This window comes from Centruroides sculpturatus, unplaced genomic scaffold (assembly GCF_000671375.1).
Source record: "Centruroides sculpturatus isolate CEXI.00-Female unplaced genomic scaffold, Cexi_2.0 scaffold821, whole genome shotgun sequence".
NCBI classification, from domain to species: Eukaryota; Metazoa; Arthropoda; class Arachnida; order Scorpiones; family Buthidae; genus Centruroides; species Centruroides sculpturatus.
This window is the reverse complement of record NW_019384950.1, coordinates 1-19,046: the sequence shown is the minus strand read 5'-3', so window position 1 is coordinate 19,046 and position 19,046 is coordinate 1. Positions and strand designations below refer to the sequence as shown.

Genomic DNA, 19,046 nt, shown 5'->3' with positions numbered 1-19,046 from the left:
AATTTAGAACCATCTGGAAGAAATTATTTAATAAATTATTAAAAATTATAATTATTAATTTAGATAAGAGATGGTGCCTAATGTCTACCTCTAATACAAATTACTTAATATCTAATAATTAATAATAGCAAATTTATTGCCCAATTAATTAAAATTAATTAATTGGGCAATACATTTCATTTGGTTGAGTATTGGACTGTGGGAAGTTTATTATGTACTACCTAATAATTTAGAACTAAAAATAAAATAAGAAATTAAGCATAAAATAAAATGTATTAATATTAAGATCTAAATGTATTGTTATAAAATTTAATTTAATCAGTTCTGCAATGATCATTGATCATTTTGTTGTGTAATTCAAAGTCATAAGTTGTTATGTTTCAATATTATTTTTGTGTCTCAGATATCGTCATGAAATTGCCATTTACAAGAATAAAATCTATGTATTTGGAGGAGGAACTGCAATAGATTCATTAGAATTGACTCAAGTAAGTTAAAATAACTCATAGTAATATAAATATAGTTTTTAAACAAATCCTTTAAATAGATAATGAGAAATTTTTCATATTTAAAAATTCTTGATGCAACACAATAATTAAAAATTTTATTACATTTTAAAGTAAAGCAAAAAATCAGGAAATTACATATTAATTTAAATTGTAGAAGAATTTAAGTACAATGTAAATATTTTTTGTATATAAAATTTTACATTAATTCAATGTATTTTAAAACAGTTATCTGAAGAGTAAAAACTAAATTCTTAAAGAACAAAATTTATTAAATGCATTTTTTGTTCATGAAATTTTGAGTTTTGAAATAATTATAAAACTATTTAGTTTAATATATTTTTGAGAGTATTAAACACAAGATTGTGTTATTAATCAATCATGTGGCTTCTTTTCTATCTTTATTTAATTGATATATTTTGGCAAAAAATAATTCAGAATATTTTTAATCTATTAATTTTGCACATTATTAATTAATTAAATTGTACTAAATTAATCATTTAACCGGATTTTTATATGTAATTTCGCACCGTAAAGGTTTGTGGTTGATTAATTTAATTAAATTGTTCTGTTCAGATGGAAAATCATATATTATTAATAGATTAACACAAGCTACTTAAAATTTTGATGGTTGTGTACATTTAATAATTTAAACCAATAGAAATAATCAAAACATTCATTAAGATAGTGTGATGCTGTGTATGAATGGTAATTATTGTTCTTTCATATTAAAATATGGTTTCAGGATTTTATAAGTCATTTTTTTATGCAGATACACAATGTGCAAAAAGAAACAAATTGTAAGATTAGATTATCCTGAGACATTGGCTCTGTTAAATATAAAAATAAATAAAAGAAAAATATTCGAAATTTAATAGTTGTTATTATATAGTTACTGTTAATGTTTTTCCGTGTTTATTATAAATAAAGACTCTTTCAGTTTTAATCCAACAATGTTTACTTGTAATTTATTAAAACAAAAGAATACACGGAGACTTGGCTCTGCTTAACGTACACCTCTAGTCTCTTAACTCTGACGCCAACTGACCACAGCACCCCTGGCATTCTCTCTGGTTTTTACTTACTAATATAAATACTTTTAACAGTTACTCTTATTTGTAAATAACTGTAGAAAGAGTGTATAACTGTACTGAGATTCATATTTTCTTTTTGTTTTGCACTTTCAGTAGAATATTTCAAAATTGTAATATTTTTTTATATATGATTTTAGCACAAAGTATTTTTTGGTAAGATCATTGATTGAAGTAAGACTGAGAAACAGTATTTATGTTGATAAATTATGCCTTCAAAGAATACTTTAAAAGAATGAGCAGTTATTTATGATTGAAAATGTATGCTCTCCACCTGAAATTATTAGTAGTTCCTTGCCCCTGTTTATCATATTTTTCTGTTAGCAATGGAATCATGCTGGTCATCTATTAACTGCTTTCAGGGAAAAGTTTTGAATTGAAATGACATAACTTCTTGTTTGCATTGGGAGTTCTTACATAGTTAAACAGGACCTTCAGCCCCTAAGGTTACCATATCTGGTCTTGTCTTTCATCTATCTCTGTTTTCAAGATTAAGGAAAGACGGACAGACGACAGTGGGAATTTATAGGTCTACAATTTTTTCAAATTGCAGCCCAGTTACAATAAAATCTCTAAAGTTGTATTTTAGTTTTCATGAAAAAATACTTAAATGAATTAATCTTTTTTGCCAAACTATTGATAGTTTATATTTTTTATAACTGTAGTTCTTTATTATAATAATGTTGAAAATTACCATTGATTATTATTTTATGTTTTTAATTTGCAGATACCTACTTTTGATTTAAATACTCACAAATGGGAACTGGTACAAACAACAGGAAATACAAGAACTCCTCATGGTAAAGTAATACTTAAAAATTATATAATCTAGTTATTAACTCTTCTGAACTATGAATTTTATTTGCTTACTTCACTATTTAAATATGAACAATTAATTTTAATTTTAACTTCAATGATTACAAATTTAAATTTAACAAAATTAATTTGTTTTAAAAGTTATGTTTTTAATTGGACTTATTACTTTGAGTAATCTTTAACACTTAGAACTCAAACGTTTTTGAATCTTGTTAGCTCATATTTGTAATTGATGCATACTTAACTAAATATCCAAACTATAATAATGAATTTTTTTCAAATGTAAACTAGTTTTTATTCCAACAAGAATACTACACTAAAAATGTAAATTCACATTTGTATCTTATCTGCTGAGTACAGAGGAAATATATAAAATTTTCTTACAGATCATGCATACAAGGTGATAAAATTTCTATTTAATTTCCAGTTATTGAATAAATTGCTTGTACTCAGATTGTATTCAACTGTCTCTTGACAATTAAGGTTACAGAGCAAAAACATCAGTCTGCCAAGTTATAATTTATTATATAGCTCTTAAAATTGTCATACCTTGTAATATTTAAATTTAAAATGGTAATAATTGCAACATTATTAAAGTTAGAAAACATAAATTACAATGATATTAGTAATATTGCTTGGCCATTAACTCAATTAATATTGCAATATTTGTGTTATCACATACAATTGTTCTGTAGGGCTTATGACACTGATATAATTTTCTATGAATTTATTAATCAGTAATATACATTATCACCATTAATACATGCCCAAAATACATTTTGGGCTCTGGCCCCTCTTCAGTTGAATATTATTTGGTGATTTAACCTTAAAGTATATTTCTTAAACTGAAGATAGAGTCTGGTTTTTTTTAAACACTGACTATACCAAACTACACATTTTTTTAAATAAACTGAGATAATTGAAAATTCTTTATTCAGTCTGTTAACAACTTATTACTTCTTGTATTCATCTAAAATTCTTCTCACAATATTTTCTATATTACATAAAGTATTCCTTTAAATATTTTACAAAAATAGTACAAACAAACAAATGAAAATATGATAATTGTAATGCATAAAGTAAATGTATAATTTTAAAATTTTATAGATATGCCATGCGAACGAAAATGTCATGGCTGTGTTCAGTTTGATAAAGGTAAATATTTTTGTTTTATATTCTGGAACATAAAATCTAAATAAGTAATGTCATGTTTTTAATTTTCATATCAGATGTTTATGTATTTGGTGGTTTTACTGGAAGAGAGATATTATCAGATATTTGGAAAATGGATCTGGAAATTAGACAATGGACACGATATCAGTATGAATTACCAGAAACTTTATATTTTCACTCTGTTGCTGCCGCTCCCGTAAGTATTTTATATTCAATTTTCAAATTTTATGAAAGTTGTGAAAGTGAAGCACATTTTTTGTTTACAGAATGGACAAGTTTTTATTTTTGGAGGAATAAGAAGTATGTTCCACAAAATGAGAACAAATGATATGTATACCTTATGGATAAATATTCCTACACTCAAGGAAATCTGTTGGCAAGCTGTTCTTTATTACATTCCTTACTTATCAAAATTACCAGTTGAACAGTTATTGTCTATAGGAATTCCTAACACATTTATCAGCAGGTTGACATTACACTGTTAATTTAATTTGTCCTACATTTGTAATATATACATGTAAATATTTATGTATTTAAATGGTTAAAAATAAAGTAAAATGACTCAATAATTACATCATACAATTCATGCAAGAGGAAAGCTAAAACTGTCTTGAGTTTTTCTTATAAAATTTTAAAATTACATACAATAATAAATTTAAAAACGTATATCTGTAAATATAAACTAACAAAATAAAATACAGAATATTTAGCCATTTTCCATATTCAAAATTATTTGTTACGATATCCGAATTGAATAAACCTGATTCAATGAGCACTTAACTGGTAGTATACACTGTATACTCTATATGATGACTTCAGGTACTAACTAAATACTTGATAATTAGCTCCTGAATGGATAACAGGCAGTTAGGTTACAGTCCTGTATGAAAACATTGTATACCAGCTTATTTATAATTCTTGGGCACATCACTCATGTAATCTTCTATTGCATTCTCGAATGTTTGTTAACTTTGAAACTAAGGAACATTTCTGTGCGATTTGTTGTGTGAGTATTTTGTTAGCAAAGAAGCTCTGTTATGCCTAATTGACAATGTTACAAAGTTATGTGAATAAACAGCATTTCTTTAAAACTTTTAAAAAATATTTATTGTTTTCTATCTTTTATTTTTATATATGGAACACTGAATTATGGAAGTTCTTCTTGTGTTAGCATTTTTAATTGGAAAGTGGGTTAAAATTCGAGTTATAAGATTTTATGTAGACGGTAGAACTAAAAAGGGGTGATGGTTTTCCTATAGAACCATCTGTTACCAGATTTTTACAAATTTTAATTTCTCGCAAATTTTTTGTTAATTGCTAAAGTTATTTGCAAACTGTAGAAAAATATAGAGGAAATGCAGTTAGCCCAAGACATTTCTATATCATTTAAACGAGCAATTATTTATTATGACATGGTCACAATGCCTGGTTGCAATTTTTTATGATATTTTTAATTAATTTAATTTCAAATATGGGCTCTCCACCTCAAATTAGTAGTCTTGTCCCTGTACAGACATCATACTTTTCATTTAAAAAATAAAGTCGTGCTGGTCATCCATTAACTACTTTCAGAGGATAAGTTTTTGAATTGAAATAACATGACTTCTGGTTTGCATTTGAAGTTTATATATAGTTAATCGGGCCTTCCATGTCCCTAAGGTTTCCATATCTTGTCTCGACTTTCCTCTAGCTTACTCAGTTCTGGATGTTAAGGAAAGACAGTGGAAATTTATAGGTCTACAATTTTTTTAAATTGCAGCCTGATAATAATTATACAAAACATTCAGTTTCTATTTTTGGCAATAGAAAAGTTAGTGGGTTGCTCTGGACTTATTAACTGTGACCTAAGCGTTTAAGCCTTGCAAATGTCACATTTCACAATAATAATTTATACGCTATTACAAATTAACAATAAAAATATTATTTGGACAAATGTTATAGTCGATCTTGTTACTGAAAAAACTATTGTTATAACATTGTCCATCATTTTCCTGACGTGGTCAAGACAAAGGGAAGAGACAAGAATTCAGATCAAAGAGGATATCCGGTGGCCATCAAAAACACACAAGAGAAAGGCATTCATCGGCTGTCCGGTGGGTCCGAAGCGCGCTTACAATTTGCCTGACATCGGACCCTTCTACGGAAGACAATTCAAAGACAGTGGTTTACAGAATCATCAAGCGATTTCTGGAATTGAAAGGCAATGCAGACAGATTCGTCACTTAAGTTCGTTGTAGGACTGGTGTACACAAGGTATCACGCATACAAATGCTACGATAGCATCCTAACGTGGTGAGAACCAGTCTTGGAATGAAAGATAAGAATTAAGAAGATCGAACAAAATTCGGTTAAAATTAAGCACGTAATATATCGGCGATTAAATGTAATTGAACCAAAATTCCTACAGAGGAAAGCTTTATCTGAAATTCTTACAAAATTTTGATCATTTTAAAAATAAATAAATACCGGTAAGTAAAAAATAAAGAAATATTAATGTGCTGCCAGTAGGCAAGGATCACTCTGAAATTAACATAAGATAAAACCCCAAGCAATAAAAATCACATAAATTAATAAACTAGAAATAACGAGACCTGAATAGCAATAAAAACTTTACATATGTTCTTAAAAATTTTTAATTATCAAGATAGAAAAGGCTGCTACTTTGACCAATAGCCCTTGAAAACACCCAGCAACGAGTTTCTTAACTTTCCCGGCAACATTTAAAACTGCGTGTGTGGCGCCATCCGTTATGATATTTTATTTAAAAAAACTATTTGTTTTTAAGTACTGTATTATAAAATGGTAAAAAGTTTAATTTTGAGGGTTTTATTAAAAAATTTGTAAATGCTAATAACGAGTAAAATCCGACCCTACTCGAAATTGATACACGACCTCCACGATCTCCCCACTCATTCGATCTATAACCACCAAAATTTAATATCGTCAGTGTCCATAAAACACAAACCTTCCTGCAAAATTTCAGAAATTTTCGACGAAAAGCACAAGAGTTATTAAGATTCAAAGAGGGTGAACAAAATTGGCCCCCCACACGCAAACATCCATACATACAGAAAATCCCTCAAATTTTTTTTTTTCTATTTTTTGCATTTCTTGATGTTTCAAGGTGTCCTAAGTCGAAAAATGTGGGTCATTTTTTGACCAATCGCCATATATTACCTCTGTTATATATAACAGAGCTGGGAAAGTAATATAGTAACTCTGTTATATCACGCATGCCGGAAAACAAGCCAAACGAGCTATATTTCAGATCACACGATTAGCTGATGCATTCTCCATATGAAACAGCAATAATAATAATAATAAGCCGATGCATCTAGTTTGGTTTACTGGTATTTGTTGTTTATGGCAACGTGACACGTGGGTGATCTGTCAAGAGGGATGCTTACCAAGAGGACTTTATGGGAAACTATCCCCTATTTACTTGTTACTAACGTAAAAAAAAACCCCGAAAAACCACCTGGTCTGCTTGTTGACTAGGCACGATCCCACCACCAACTACCAGCGTTCAATAGTTTTATCCATTTGGCCACTGGTGGGCGAAAATCATCATAGATTTTATTAATTTAATACTTTTCTTCCATGTCTATTCAGATTACATAAACCATTGCATGTAATGAGTTATTTAGAAAATTTATTATATTCCATTAAATATTATGTAAGGTAAGGTGAAATATGTAAGGTAAAAATTAATTTTATAACATTAATTCTCCGCAGATATTAGCTTTTAGTAAGAACAATCATTAATTACGTCAAACGTTTTAACAAGATAAACAAATTCCTCTTATGTAAGAACGGAAATTGAACACGGAATTCATTAATATTCTATCAATAGCTCGCTTTCTAAGATCTATAAAGATTAATTAGTATCCTTATTAAGGTTTATTTTCTAACTCTTTCCGCCCCGTGAGCACCAAGAGCGCCTCTTTTACTGGGCCCATTATGGGTTCGGCCAGGCCCACAATGGGGCCACCAACTGGTGAGGGACGGGACCCGACATATCTGAACGGATCATTATTAAGGTATAAAGTAACGTATGACGTGGAGGTTGCGTAAGTACAAACGTATCTACAATGCGAATAGACATTCTTTCGGACGTGCTATTTTTATTTGAGTTCCAAACAACCTATTAAATCCGGAATTTGCGATTTAAAAAGTTTATTAAGTAATACTAAAGAATAAATTAGGCTAATAAAGTACAGAAGAACATAAAATTCAACAACAAGGACTAAGAAATTATTGATGATTTGTTGCCATGGTGAGAATTTACAAAAACACGGGAAGAATCTCATTCCAAAGCATTTCGTAGATAAAAAAAGTTATTTATAAGTTTACAGAAGAAAGAGCGGTGAGTAATGATCTATATTTTAAAACAAATTCAACAAATTTTAACACTTAAAGCTAATTGAAGATGTGAAATCTTTTGCAACGAAATTCATCAGTTCTAAAACGCTTTGCCACAAATTTATAACAAATCCAAATACATAAAACAATTAAATTATTCACTGTCATTATGAGTGACAAATGCCCAGGGTACAAATTAACATCCATTACGTCTGCCATTAAAGTATGTGGCTTCGATATAATTGAAACGTGCCCTTGCACCATACCGAATCATCTAGAATTACAACGAAAGAACTTGCCAACTGCTTTTTATAAGCTTTATACATATCTCGTCGAGTTATACCTCTGGTATATATTCCTCTTCTTCTTTGTGCAGATTTTTCGATCCGATGCACTCTGCTCTCGAGGAACTTACATGTTCGGCGATTATGCTACTTCGGCCACAACTGTAAACTCGATTATATCATTTTATATTGCTCTACAATTTAGCATTGTTAAGAGAAATAAGTTATACGTGCATTGCACTAAGAGTTCTTACGAAGGAGAATATATTCTCTTCGAAAAAATTGAGGTTTACTTGCTAGTTTGTGTAACATGTCTGTTTCTGGTTTATCTGCTGTTAAAATTTGTGGCATCCATTTTTATATTTTCTATAATTAAAATGAGGAAAGGGAGCGATGTTGAAGCATTTACTTGCTCATTTACTGTTGCCGTTTGGTTCATTTACGGGGCATCTCAGATATTATCACTTGCCATTACAATTGCTTTGTTATGCGTTGTTTTATGTAAGAGATTTCTCAAACTATCGCAAGAACTGAATGGATTGAAACAAGAGCTTTTATTGAAGCGAAATTTGGAAGACATTTTGCAGAAACACACAGAATTATGGGAAATTTACCAGATGGCAAATGACAAATGGGAAATGCTCATTCCGCTACTCTACTGTCATTTTACTTATGTCAGTTGTTTTCTATCTTACGGTGTTATTTTCGTTAATATGAAGCCAGAAATTCGTATATTAGTTGGAATCATCGCAATTCTGTTTACAAATGGAATGCTTCTGGCATCTTGGGGTCTTTCTATAATGACTTCTATGGTGAGCGAGCCACATTTTTTTTTTTTATTATCGTATAATTAAGTACAGGTAATTACAATAGTTCATAGTGAAAAATTGATAGTAGCAGTGTAAATAAATATATATTTATTACTATCTCTGCAATTATTATTCAATGAAGAGCTAAAACTGCTGAAATACAGTAATTAATGATAACAAATGAAGAATATAAGTCAAAGTTTTACATTTTAAGAATTAAAAAATAATTTATATTTAAATAACGTTGTAATAAACTGAGCTAAGTGGAAAACATATGTTTTAATTTCAGATTTATGACGATTTTATTTCTATTGGGAGATTTTCATCGGCTAATTTACGTTTCGAATTTAAGTTTAAGGTAATATCACTGCTTATCAGTCATCTTTTTCCATAGAGAAAACTTATTATATTTATTTAACATAGATAATTGGATTTATGAAGAGATTTCGAGGGATGCCAATGGGCATATCGGTGGCTGGTTTCTTCTTTGTCAAGAAAAACTTTTTGATCAGAGTAAGTTGGAACCCATTTTTACTATCTTTCGGATGATACGTAATTTCATTCACATTCACAAGAGATTTGTTCTTTTTCTTTCAGGTGGCGAGTGCTTTATATTCAATATTCTCGTCAGTGATTGAAGTAACTGGAGTTATGAATAAAAACCAATACTGCACCAAGCTAATTTCTACAAATACCACTATTCTCAGTAGAAATTGATCACATTAGTTCACTCCTTGTGTAAGAATCACCTCTAAATTATTTGAATTGATACTTTTCGTTTTCTATTTATCTACATATCATTATGATTCCATTTAGCGTGAGTTAAAGATAACAGTTGAAAAAAACATACACAGACTAAATTTTAAAGGTTAGTTGATTTGATAGGATAAACCAACAAAAATGAGACCTTCTAAAGGAGGTTTCTCCCTGAAAAACTGTCAGCAGGAAGTCAAATCTTACTTAACAGGCATGTGAAAAAAAAATTTGAAAAACTAAGCGCAAGTATCCTTGTTTTGCAAGTTATTTATTTGTTACAAAGTATAAGATCTGTAATACTTGTAGCTTCTTACCAATGTATGGCAGATATAATACTTTTTATCATAAATGTTTAAAAAAATCCAGCAAGAAGTTGCTTAACTTTCCCGGCAACATTTAAAACTGCGTGTGTAGCGCTATTCTTTATGATATTTTATTAGAAAAACTATTTAGGTTTTTAATTATTATAAAATGGCAAAAAGCTTAATTTTGGGGGTAAGGATGGGTTTTATATGGAAAACCCTTTATACTGTGACAGAACCTTTAGGCAGCTTCGTGTTAACGCAGTTTGACTTAGCGAGGTAATACTGTATATACACATGTATTTAGAAATGCTGTAAAAGAAAACAAACGAAGGAACGAATGTGTACTAGAAATTGATTGTGAAATGGAACAGAATAGTGAATTTGAAGCCGAAAGAAAACAGTGTGTAATACAGAAAAGGGAATTGAATAGCAACTTAACTAGAAAAGAAGTGATAATAATGGACATTTTAAAGTTGATGCACGATAGTAAATATTTAACGTACTGTATTATATGTGTCAGACTAAATATTAAAAACAATTTATTAGGTTTCCAAGTTTTCAAAGGCTTGAAGGAAAATAAAATGCCCACTGAACGACATTTAATATCAGTTAAGATAACTCTCATTGTGAATAAACAATTAACTATTATGATAATAAAACAGTTCTTGACATTGACTTGTGTTTTAATTTGAAATAATAAAAATTTTTGTATTTAAATTTATTTTTGGAAAATAATTTCACTTTATTAATAATGTGATAATCTGGATGGACTCCCAATCTGAGTTACATAATTTTCGCCCAAAATAAGCCATATTAGCTAATTTAACTTAATTTTAATTCAATTTTATTCAACTTTTTATCGGGGTTTTTAGATAATTTAATATAATCGTGATTAATGAGGACCAGGCGAAAAATCAGGAAAATAGAGCCAAACGTTGTGGGTCCATTACCCAGTGCTGCTGAAAATAGAAAATTTGTCCGCAATACCATGTGATGGCATAGTCGGAAAGGACCTCCTCGAGCAAGAAAAATTTAGGAGGCATAAATAGACCACATTTACACTAAAGAGTGAATTCCCCTCGTAGGTCTTAGGGAATTGTCTAAAGAACCGGAAACGTTTGATTAGGACCATCCAAAAGCAATTAGTGTAGTCTTCAATAAGTTACGAGAAATAGTATAACACTATAAATTACCAACTAAATAGATTAAGATAATGGAAGGTGAATCCGCGGAAGAAGAACAGAGGTCAAGGGGACAGAGATCTGATTGGATATCTCTAAAATAGAAAATTCCCTGGTATAGGGATTGTAGAAAATGTCTAGGGAGCCGGAAACCTTTGATCAGTCTCTAAAAATCCATTAGAGATAAATATAATGAAAACTCGAAAAGAGAAATAGACAGTTATGAACGTAAATTATGGAGAGGAGGATCTGCTAGTAGAAGGAGATATAAATCGAGGTATTTTACTACGGCTACGTTGAGGAACCGGCATTACCCAGGGTATCTCTTCGACAGGTCCCTGACTTCTAAGAGCATAGGGAGGTGTGGTTTCTTCCGCTCCTTCTGTTTGGTCGTCCTCGTCTTCAGACAATTCTGTTTCTTCCTCTCTGTCATTTCTTTCCTCCTCCTCGGGTTCAGACGTTGAGTGGGAAATTAGGGAGGCATTCAGAATTAGCTCATCCCATGGATCACTAATTATCGGTGTGACTTTTTCTTCGGATGCTTCTAACATAACTTCCTTGGGTAGGGTAAGTTCTGATTAATCTACGGGTAAATTGACCTCCTCTCTAGCTATGCTGGTTTTATTCGATTAGCATGCACATGTAATTTTCTTTTGGATTTTATATTTTCTATTTCATAATTTACAGGACTTAAAATAGTAATTATTCTATAAGGTCCTGACCACCGGGAGGCTAACTTTCTTTTTATTCCTCTCGGAAATACTACTTCCTTTAGTAACACTCTGTCCCCTACTTGATAATGAGGTGGTTTATTCCGTTTCCTTTGTCTTTCCTGTCTAGTCTTTGCAGCTAGTTCAGAATATTGCTGTGTTGTTTGATGTGTCTCCTTCATTCTTAGTCTTAATTCTGCCGCAAAATTATCTTCAATATCATAGGATGTGGTAGCTGGATTAGTAATTAATTCAAAAGGATAGGTGGGATCTCTTCCATATAACGAATAAAAAGAACTCTCATTGGTGGAAGCATGAATAGAAGTGTTATAGGCATATTCGTCTCAATCCCTTTGATCTTTGGATAAATAATGTGATAGGATGTCGATAAGTGTCTTGTTAAAGCGTTCAACTATTCCATTGCAAGCTGGATGATAAGCAGTGGTAAGTAGTTTTTTTATTTTGAGAATCTCACAAACTTCTGTAAATAATTTGGAGATTAGATTCGGTGCTCTATCTGTCAATAGTTGTGTAGGGGTAGAATGTTGCAAAATGATATTTGTTACAAAGGCTTTCGCAATCGTTTTACTACTGACATCCGGTAAAGGAACTGCCTCGGCATATCTGCTAAAACGATCAACAAATACTAAAATGTATTTATTTCCATTTGCTGTTAGAGGCGAAGGACCAATAATATCCATTGCTGTTCGCTCGAACAGGTGAGAATGGGGAAAAGAGTTGCAATTCTGCCTGTGACTTACGACCGGGTCGTCGATGTTGAGACAGCTTTTGCAACTTTGACAATATTTTCTTATTTCTTTTTTCATTTCTGGCCAATAAAACAACCTTTCTATTTTTGCAATCATCTTAGTATCTCCCAAATGTCCTGCTATAGGGTTATCATGATAAGAGTATAAAATAGTATACTTTAAGTCAATAGGTACTACTATTTGTTCTTTTTCAGCCTGTAGTCTTACATTTCTTACATCTTTATGACATAAAATTCCTTCTTCATTAAGGAAAAATTCTTCTAACTCTATATTATTTATCATTCCGTTAACTTGTCCTGCTTCCAAGGCTTGTATAATAGGTTTCCATTTAATGTCCTTTCGTTGCAGGGTTTTTATCTGGTAATTTGAATAAATTGGTTTTACTTTCTGGATTTGTTTAATTCGAATGCGACTTAAAGCGTCTGCATTTTGATGAGAACTTCCAGCCTTATGGAGAACTTCAAAATCAAATTCTTGGAGAAATATGATCCAACGAGATATTCTGGAGTTGGTTGAGGAATCCTTATTGCTAAGTAACCATCGAAGTGGCCTATGATCCGTTACCAGGATAAATTTTCGGTGGTATAAGTAGGGTTTAAAGTGTTTTACAGCCCATACTATGGCCAAACATTCTTTTTCGGTTGCACTGTAATTAACCTCCGGCTATCTAAGTAATCTACTGGCATAAGCAATAGGTTTTTCCTGCCCATTTTCCTTCTGAGATAATACTGCTCCCAGAGCCACATTTGAAGCATCTGTTGCTAATATAAAGGTTTCTTGGAAGTCGGGTGATTTTAATAAAGGTGCTGAGGTAATAATATCCTTAAGCTTTTCAAAACTTTCTTGCTGGGCTTGTCCCCATTCAAAACCCGAGTCCTTTTTTAACAAATTGGTTAAAGGTTTAGCTATCTTTGCATAAGAATCAATATGTCTCCTCCTCATTTATTACTTTCAAAAACCCACGAGGACGGGAAGTCAATATTTCTATATTCTCCTCACTGATGGCCACTTGCAGAGCCTGGTCAAACGTTTTCGGGTTCCTGGACATTTCCCTAAGATTTACGAGGGGAATTCACTCTTAGTGTAAATTTGGTCTATATACGCCTCCTGAATTTTTCTTGCTCGAGGAGATCCTTTCCGACTATGCCATCACATGGTATTGCGGGCAAATTTTCTATTTTCATCAGCACTGGGTAATTCGCCTGGTCCTCATTAATCACGACTTTACACTAAAAGGGTCTCATTATTTCTGTAGCCAATGCCTGTTAATTTTAGTCTGGCAATGGCTAACATCTGGAATTTCCTCCTCTCTTATAGCTACCTGTAGAGCCTCATTAAACGCGTCCGGATCCTTAGCGGAACTGAGCCTTTCCTGAGCACTATGATTTGTCTCATGTAAACTAGTGTGTTAGGACATATATTTTTATTTACAAATTATATATATATATATATATATGTTTTACAGAGGTCTACAGGCACCCCGGATCAAGTGGTACCTCACGATAACCTCGCTGAACTGGTTGAACCTGGAACCTCTGTACGTTCTATCTCGGATAGATGTGCCTCTGCCGCATATCACGCCATGATCCGCAGCATTCAGGCCTATGTCCAGTCGGATAGGCCCACGAAGCTCACTATGGCCGTCATTCCCTGGGGATATCAGGTTACCCCAGCATATCAGGCAAGACTTACAAGTCAACAGGACTGGGTGAAATGGTGGGCTATATACAACAGGTAGAAGCCAGAGGAGCTCCCCGCCCGATTATAGATCCTATAGCTCCTTGCATATGGGTCGGTCCTCCTCCTCGACCACTTTCACCCTTTCGCCTATCGAATCTCCTGATACATCCGACAGTGACGCAACAGATAGTGAGGAGTCCCGTCAGGAGGATGGCGATTCTCCATTCCCTTGGCCTTCCTCCTTTATCATCAAAAGAATTCGATTATCAGATAATGATTAAAATTTCTGTTGAAAGCTTGGTCTTGGTGTCTCCCATGGGGTTAAAAGATTCCATTTCTTCTTCCCTTATGACTATCTTTTAGTTTTCTGTGCAATACATACAATGTCTTATAATCGTTCATATCTGCCAGTTTAGTTATGCAGCTATACCATCTGGTATTTACTTTTTGGTCTAACTCTTTTATACAATGTTTAACCATATTTAGCTTAATGTGGTTTGATAAAAAAAGGCAAGTTATACAAATTACGCTTGTAGTCCTTAAAGTATAGGATATTTGGTTGGTTTCGGGAAAGAGGATACCGGGATGCGGCTTCTATATGTGTTTACCTCTGTTCGTGGTTCTTCTATTCTTAAGATGGGCCTTCGGGGTATCCTTTTATAAACTATTCTGAAGATAATAGTAAAGGAAAACACCGGCGCGTGAAGCCGTTGACAGATTCAATGGGAGGACTGTTCTTACCTAACCTTTCCTTATCTTTTATTCTTTTTATTAATCTCTTTATATATGTCACAAATTATATCACAATCTCTATATCCTTAGGCCACCAGATCTCAATTAAAACCCAACCGACTGGGGATTTGAATGATATTGCTAATCATTAAAGCCATAATTCTCATCCTTCCCTTAAGCTACGCTCAAGTATCTCCACGTCTGGAGGAACAAGAGTTCAAGAAAGGAACCATTTTTATCCATCAAGGGAACTTCTTAATGACCTCTAGTCATTGGACCCTTATAAATAACATCAACTTCGACTCCTTCGATCGACAGATACAGTACGTTTCCTAACTCAAACTCTTACCTCCCTAGAAAGCATGATGCTACACGAGAACAAGTTGCTCCCGATAAACGAAAAGATCAACCTCGAAGGATTTTACTTACCCAAGGTTTTACAGTGGTAAAATCATCTTTCTGGTATCAAAAACTCTATTATGAGTTAAAAGCATTAGTAACTCTTCCCAGTCTCCCGCGAGAAAAAAGGGAATTGGTCGATTTTGGGGGTAAAGCCCTAAAATTTCTATTTGGAACAGCTACCTCTGAAGATGTAGAATCTTTAAATGCCGAAGTTTCTCAACTAAAACAAATAAACGAAAAAACCATCCATTTACTGCGTGCTCAGGGTACTCTTTTAAATGATACGTTATTAGTAAGCGAAAACAATCGTCATCAAATACACATATTGGCACAGCGACAACGATCGTTTGAAGATTTAATCAAAATGTATCGATATAACCTAGCGTTTGAGGTGATGCTTCGCACTATCGAATTCTCTGTACAAGAATTCCACGTACAACTTATAGAAATTAGAGAAGCGATCGATATTTTGGAACAAGGGAAACTAAGTACGTATTTTATTTCTCGGGAAGAGATTCAACCTCAACTACCTGAAGGATTCTCTTTAATAGAGGCTGTAAAAGCCGATACTCTTTTCAAATATTATCAGTGGATCACAACCGTTGCCGTTGCCTTACCAGGAAAATTGCGCATCTTAGCAAAAATGCCATAAATTACCCCTAGCGGATATTTTGATACTTACGAAATTCTGGGGCTTCCAACTTATATCCCTACTCTAAAGCTTTTCGCCTATTTTCAAACAAAACACCCTATCATTGCATTATCAATGGATGGACAATCATATATGCTACTACAACATCATGAATTAGCCATCTGCCAAATGTCCCTGTTTTCCATCTGTTCACCAAATGTACCGATATATCGAGCTCCTCAACAAAGCTGTGAATATTCTCTTTATGTGGGAAATGATCAAAAGGTTAAGGAACTTTGTTCTCGACCAATAACTTCCCGATATCTACCAATTTTTAAACGGATTGATAAACAAGGCACCTGGGTATATTCCACCCCAACTCCGTTAGTATTGGCAATCAAATGTTCTAAAAACCCTCAAGGGACACCCTCGTCTCCTTCTATCGTCAGTAAATTAAATAATACTGGCATTATCCATCTTCCTACCGCCTGTATTGGATACTTACCTGGCCTTATCATCACATCTCCTTTCCAGATGCGCTCCACCATTCAAACAGAAGTTGCACTCCAATTCGTAGTACCTCCCATTGCGGAAATCTTCAATTTAACCGAAATACTACAATTACGACAAGAGTTATCCGATCCAAATGATCTGAAATCATCTATTATTCCGGATACCGATATTCAGCTGGCAGACAGATCAAATGAAAACGTCAATCAGGATTTAGATTTATTACTCTATGATACTATTGATACCTCCTCCTCACCCTCCATCTTTTCCTCCCCTACTATGTGGATTGTTTTGGGAGGAATTAGAGCAAGCTTTATCTTCATATGCTTCTTTTATATGATCTATTATCTGGGAAAACGAATAATAAAAAAACGTTCCTCCTCCACACAACCATCTGAAATCGAACTCTCTACAAATTTACTCTCTACCCTCCAGAGACATGAAGACACAGAAGAACGAACCTCCCCAATTCCCACCTCCACCGCGACTACCACACCCAAGAACCTAACTGTGCGTACTTACCGACTTTAGAGACGTCCTATTCTATTCTTCCCTTATAAATCTTCCTCTAAATTCTTAGATTAAACCTCTTTTACCCTTGCCTAAGGTATTCCCTTTTTAATTCGATTTTTCTCTTCCTCGGATATCTCTCAAGGGATATTGTTATTTACCATTTCTCCAATCCTTTTAAATTTCTAGTCTTAGACAGAAAAGGGATAAACCCCAAAGTTAGGTATTTTATACGTAATATTTCTATAAAGAGAGAGAGTCTTAGTATAAAATATCCATAAGGATATAAATGTGTAACCAAAGATAACCGATTCCTTTGAGGAAACCCCGGAATTTCATTCCTCTGTGTTTCCCCTTATCAATAACTTTATTTCCCGTTTAGAGTTGTTATTTCCCAGTCCTAGAAAACTCTCCATCTTCCAAATAACGAAATCAACATTTGGTTACTATTAGAGCAGTGTCAAGTGTTTTATCCAAGAAGATGGATTAAGAAAGACCAACTTGACCCTGAAGACAACCCACCTCCGGCACATCTCGCCCTCAACTCCTAGAGGACGATCTTCTGCTATAAAACCCAACCTTCCACTTCAGCCGTTAAGTATCAACCTTATAGGAAGCCGTTTAAACAAAGGACGATAAGACTGCTAAACAAAGATAAAGTATTACTACTGAAGTTAATTGAATGACTTTCCTGAATAAATCTACTTCCTTTATATCATTGTAACCTATATTATATGTATATTCAATTATTGTAATCTATCCACTGTATCCTTCCACCAGCCGCTCCTTCCGACGTCTGGACCAAGCAACTCCGAGACCAACAACCTTAGGCCATCCCCGAAATGTCCAACGAGATAACATTATCTTGTAAACATGTAAACCGAGAGAGGTAATAAATCTCTCTCGGGTCAAATAGCGACCATAGACTAGCTATGGTATAGATAAGCCAGATATCGTCAATGTTCTCCTTAAGTACTTAAACTTTTTATTATTTACCTGTATTGTTGGTAATTGGGATTATATTGTTGATTTTTATATTAAATGACCTTCTTAGTCAAGTATTTATTGCTTATGCACAACCCCACACAGAATCTTACCACTCGGGTTCTGTTAGAATAAGCCATCCAGTGACAAAGTGAGCAGGTCTAAAGGATCTGACGATTAGAGGGTCTTGACCATCGTCCGTATTCTCACAATAAAATTGAGAAATTTATACAGCTATAGAGCAGGGAAATGGCTTCACATTTAATAATCTAACATTACAGAAAATTAGTTTTGCTCATACTTTAACGTAAATATTTTGAAAATGTTATAAATATAATAAAAAAAACAACATTAATTTACTTAATATTTTAATTTTAAGTAATCACAAATAATAAATTCAAGAAATTTTTATTGTTAATTTATATTTATTTATCTAAGCAAAGTATCCATTCAGATTCACTTTAAATACTTTAAATAATTGCCAGTTTAATAAAATAGCATTTCATCTCTGATTTTCAGTACATTATAAAGAATTGTAAAGTAAATGTTAACACCTTGATGAACTTAAAACGTCTTTGTTGTTATTCCTTCAATGCTGCTTCGTACATTTTATCAAAAACATGGAGACAGTGCTTTGCTATACTTACACAACCGAATTTTATGCATTTATCACAACGATCGCACATATTATTGACTAAATATAAAACACATTGTTTCTTCATATCTTTTACTTCGAATTTTATTGTAAAATTTAATGCCGAAACTGCTTCCTCGATTGAGTTTAATGTCATTTCATTAGTCACCCCAACTCCGTTAGTATTGGCAATCAAATGT

At 32.7% G+C, this 19,046-nt stretch overlaps 1 protein-coding gene across 1 annotated transcript in view; it reads left to right on the top strand.

Annotated features, from left to right (window-relative positions):
• LOC111632267 (kelch domain-containing protein 10-like) overlaps positions 1–4,676 on the top strand; it is a 24,307-nt gene extending 19,631 nt beyond the window's left edge. Inside the window, exons 7-10 of the mRNA XM_023376662.1 lie at positions 2,325–2,397; positions 3,521–3,568; positions 3,643–3,782; positions 3,853–4,676. Coding sequence (XP_023232430.1) covers positions 2,325–2,397; positions 3,521–3,568; positions 3,643–3,782; positions 3,853–4,071 — 480 coding nt within the window. The 3' untranslated portion in view covers positions 4,072–4,676. The remainder of the gene's footprint in view (positions 1–2,324; positions 2,398–3,520; positions 3,569–3,642; positions 3,783–3,852) is intronic.
• The last annotated feature ends 14,370 nt before the right edge of the window (positions 4,677–19,046 follow it).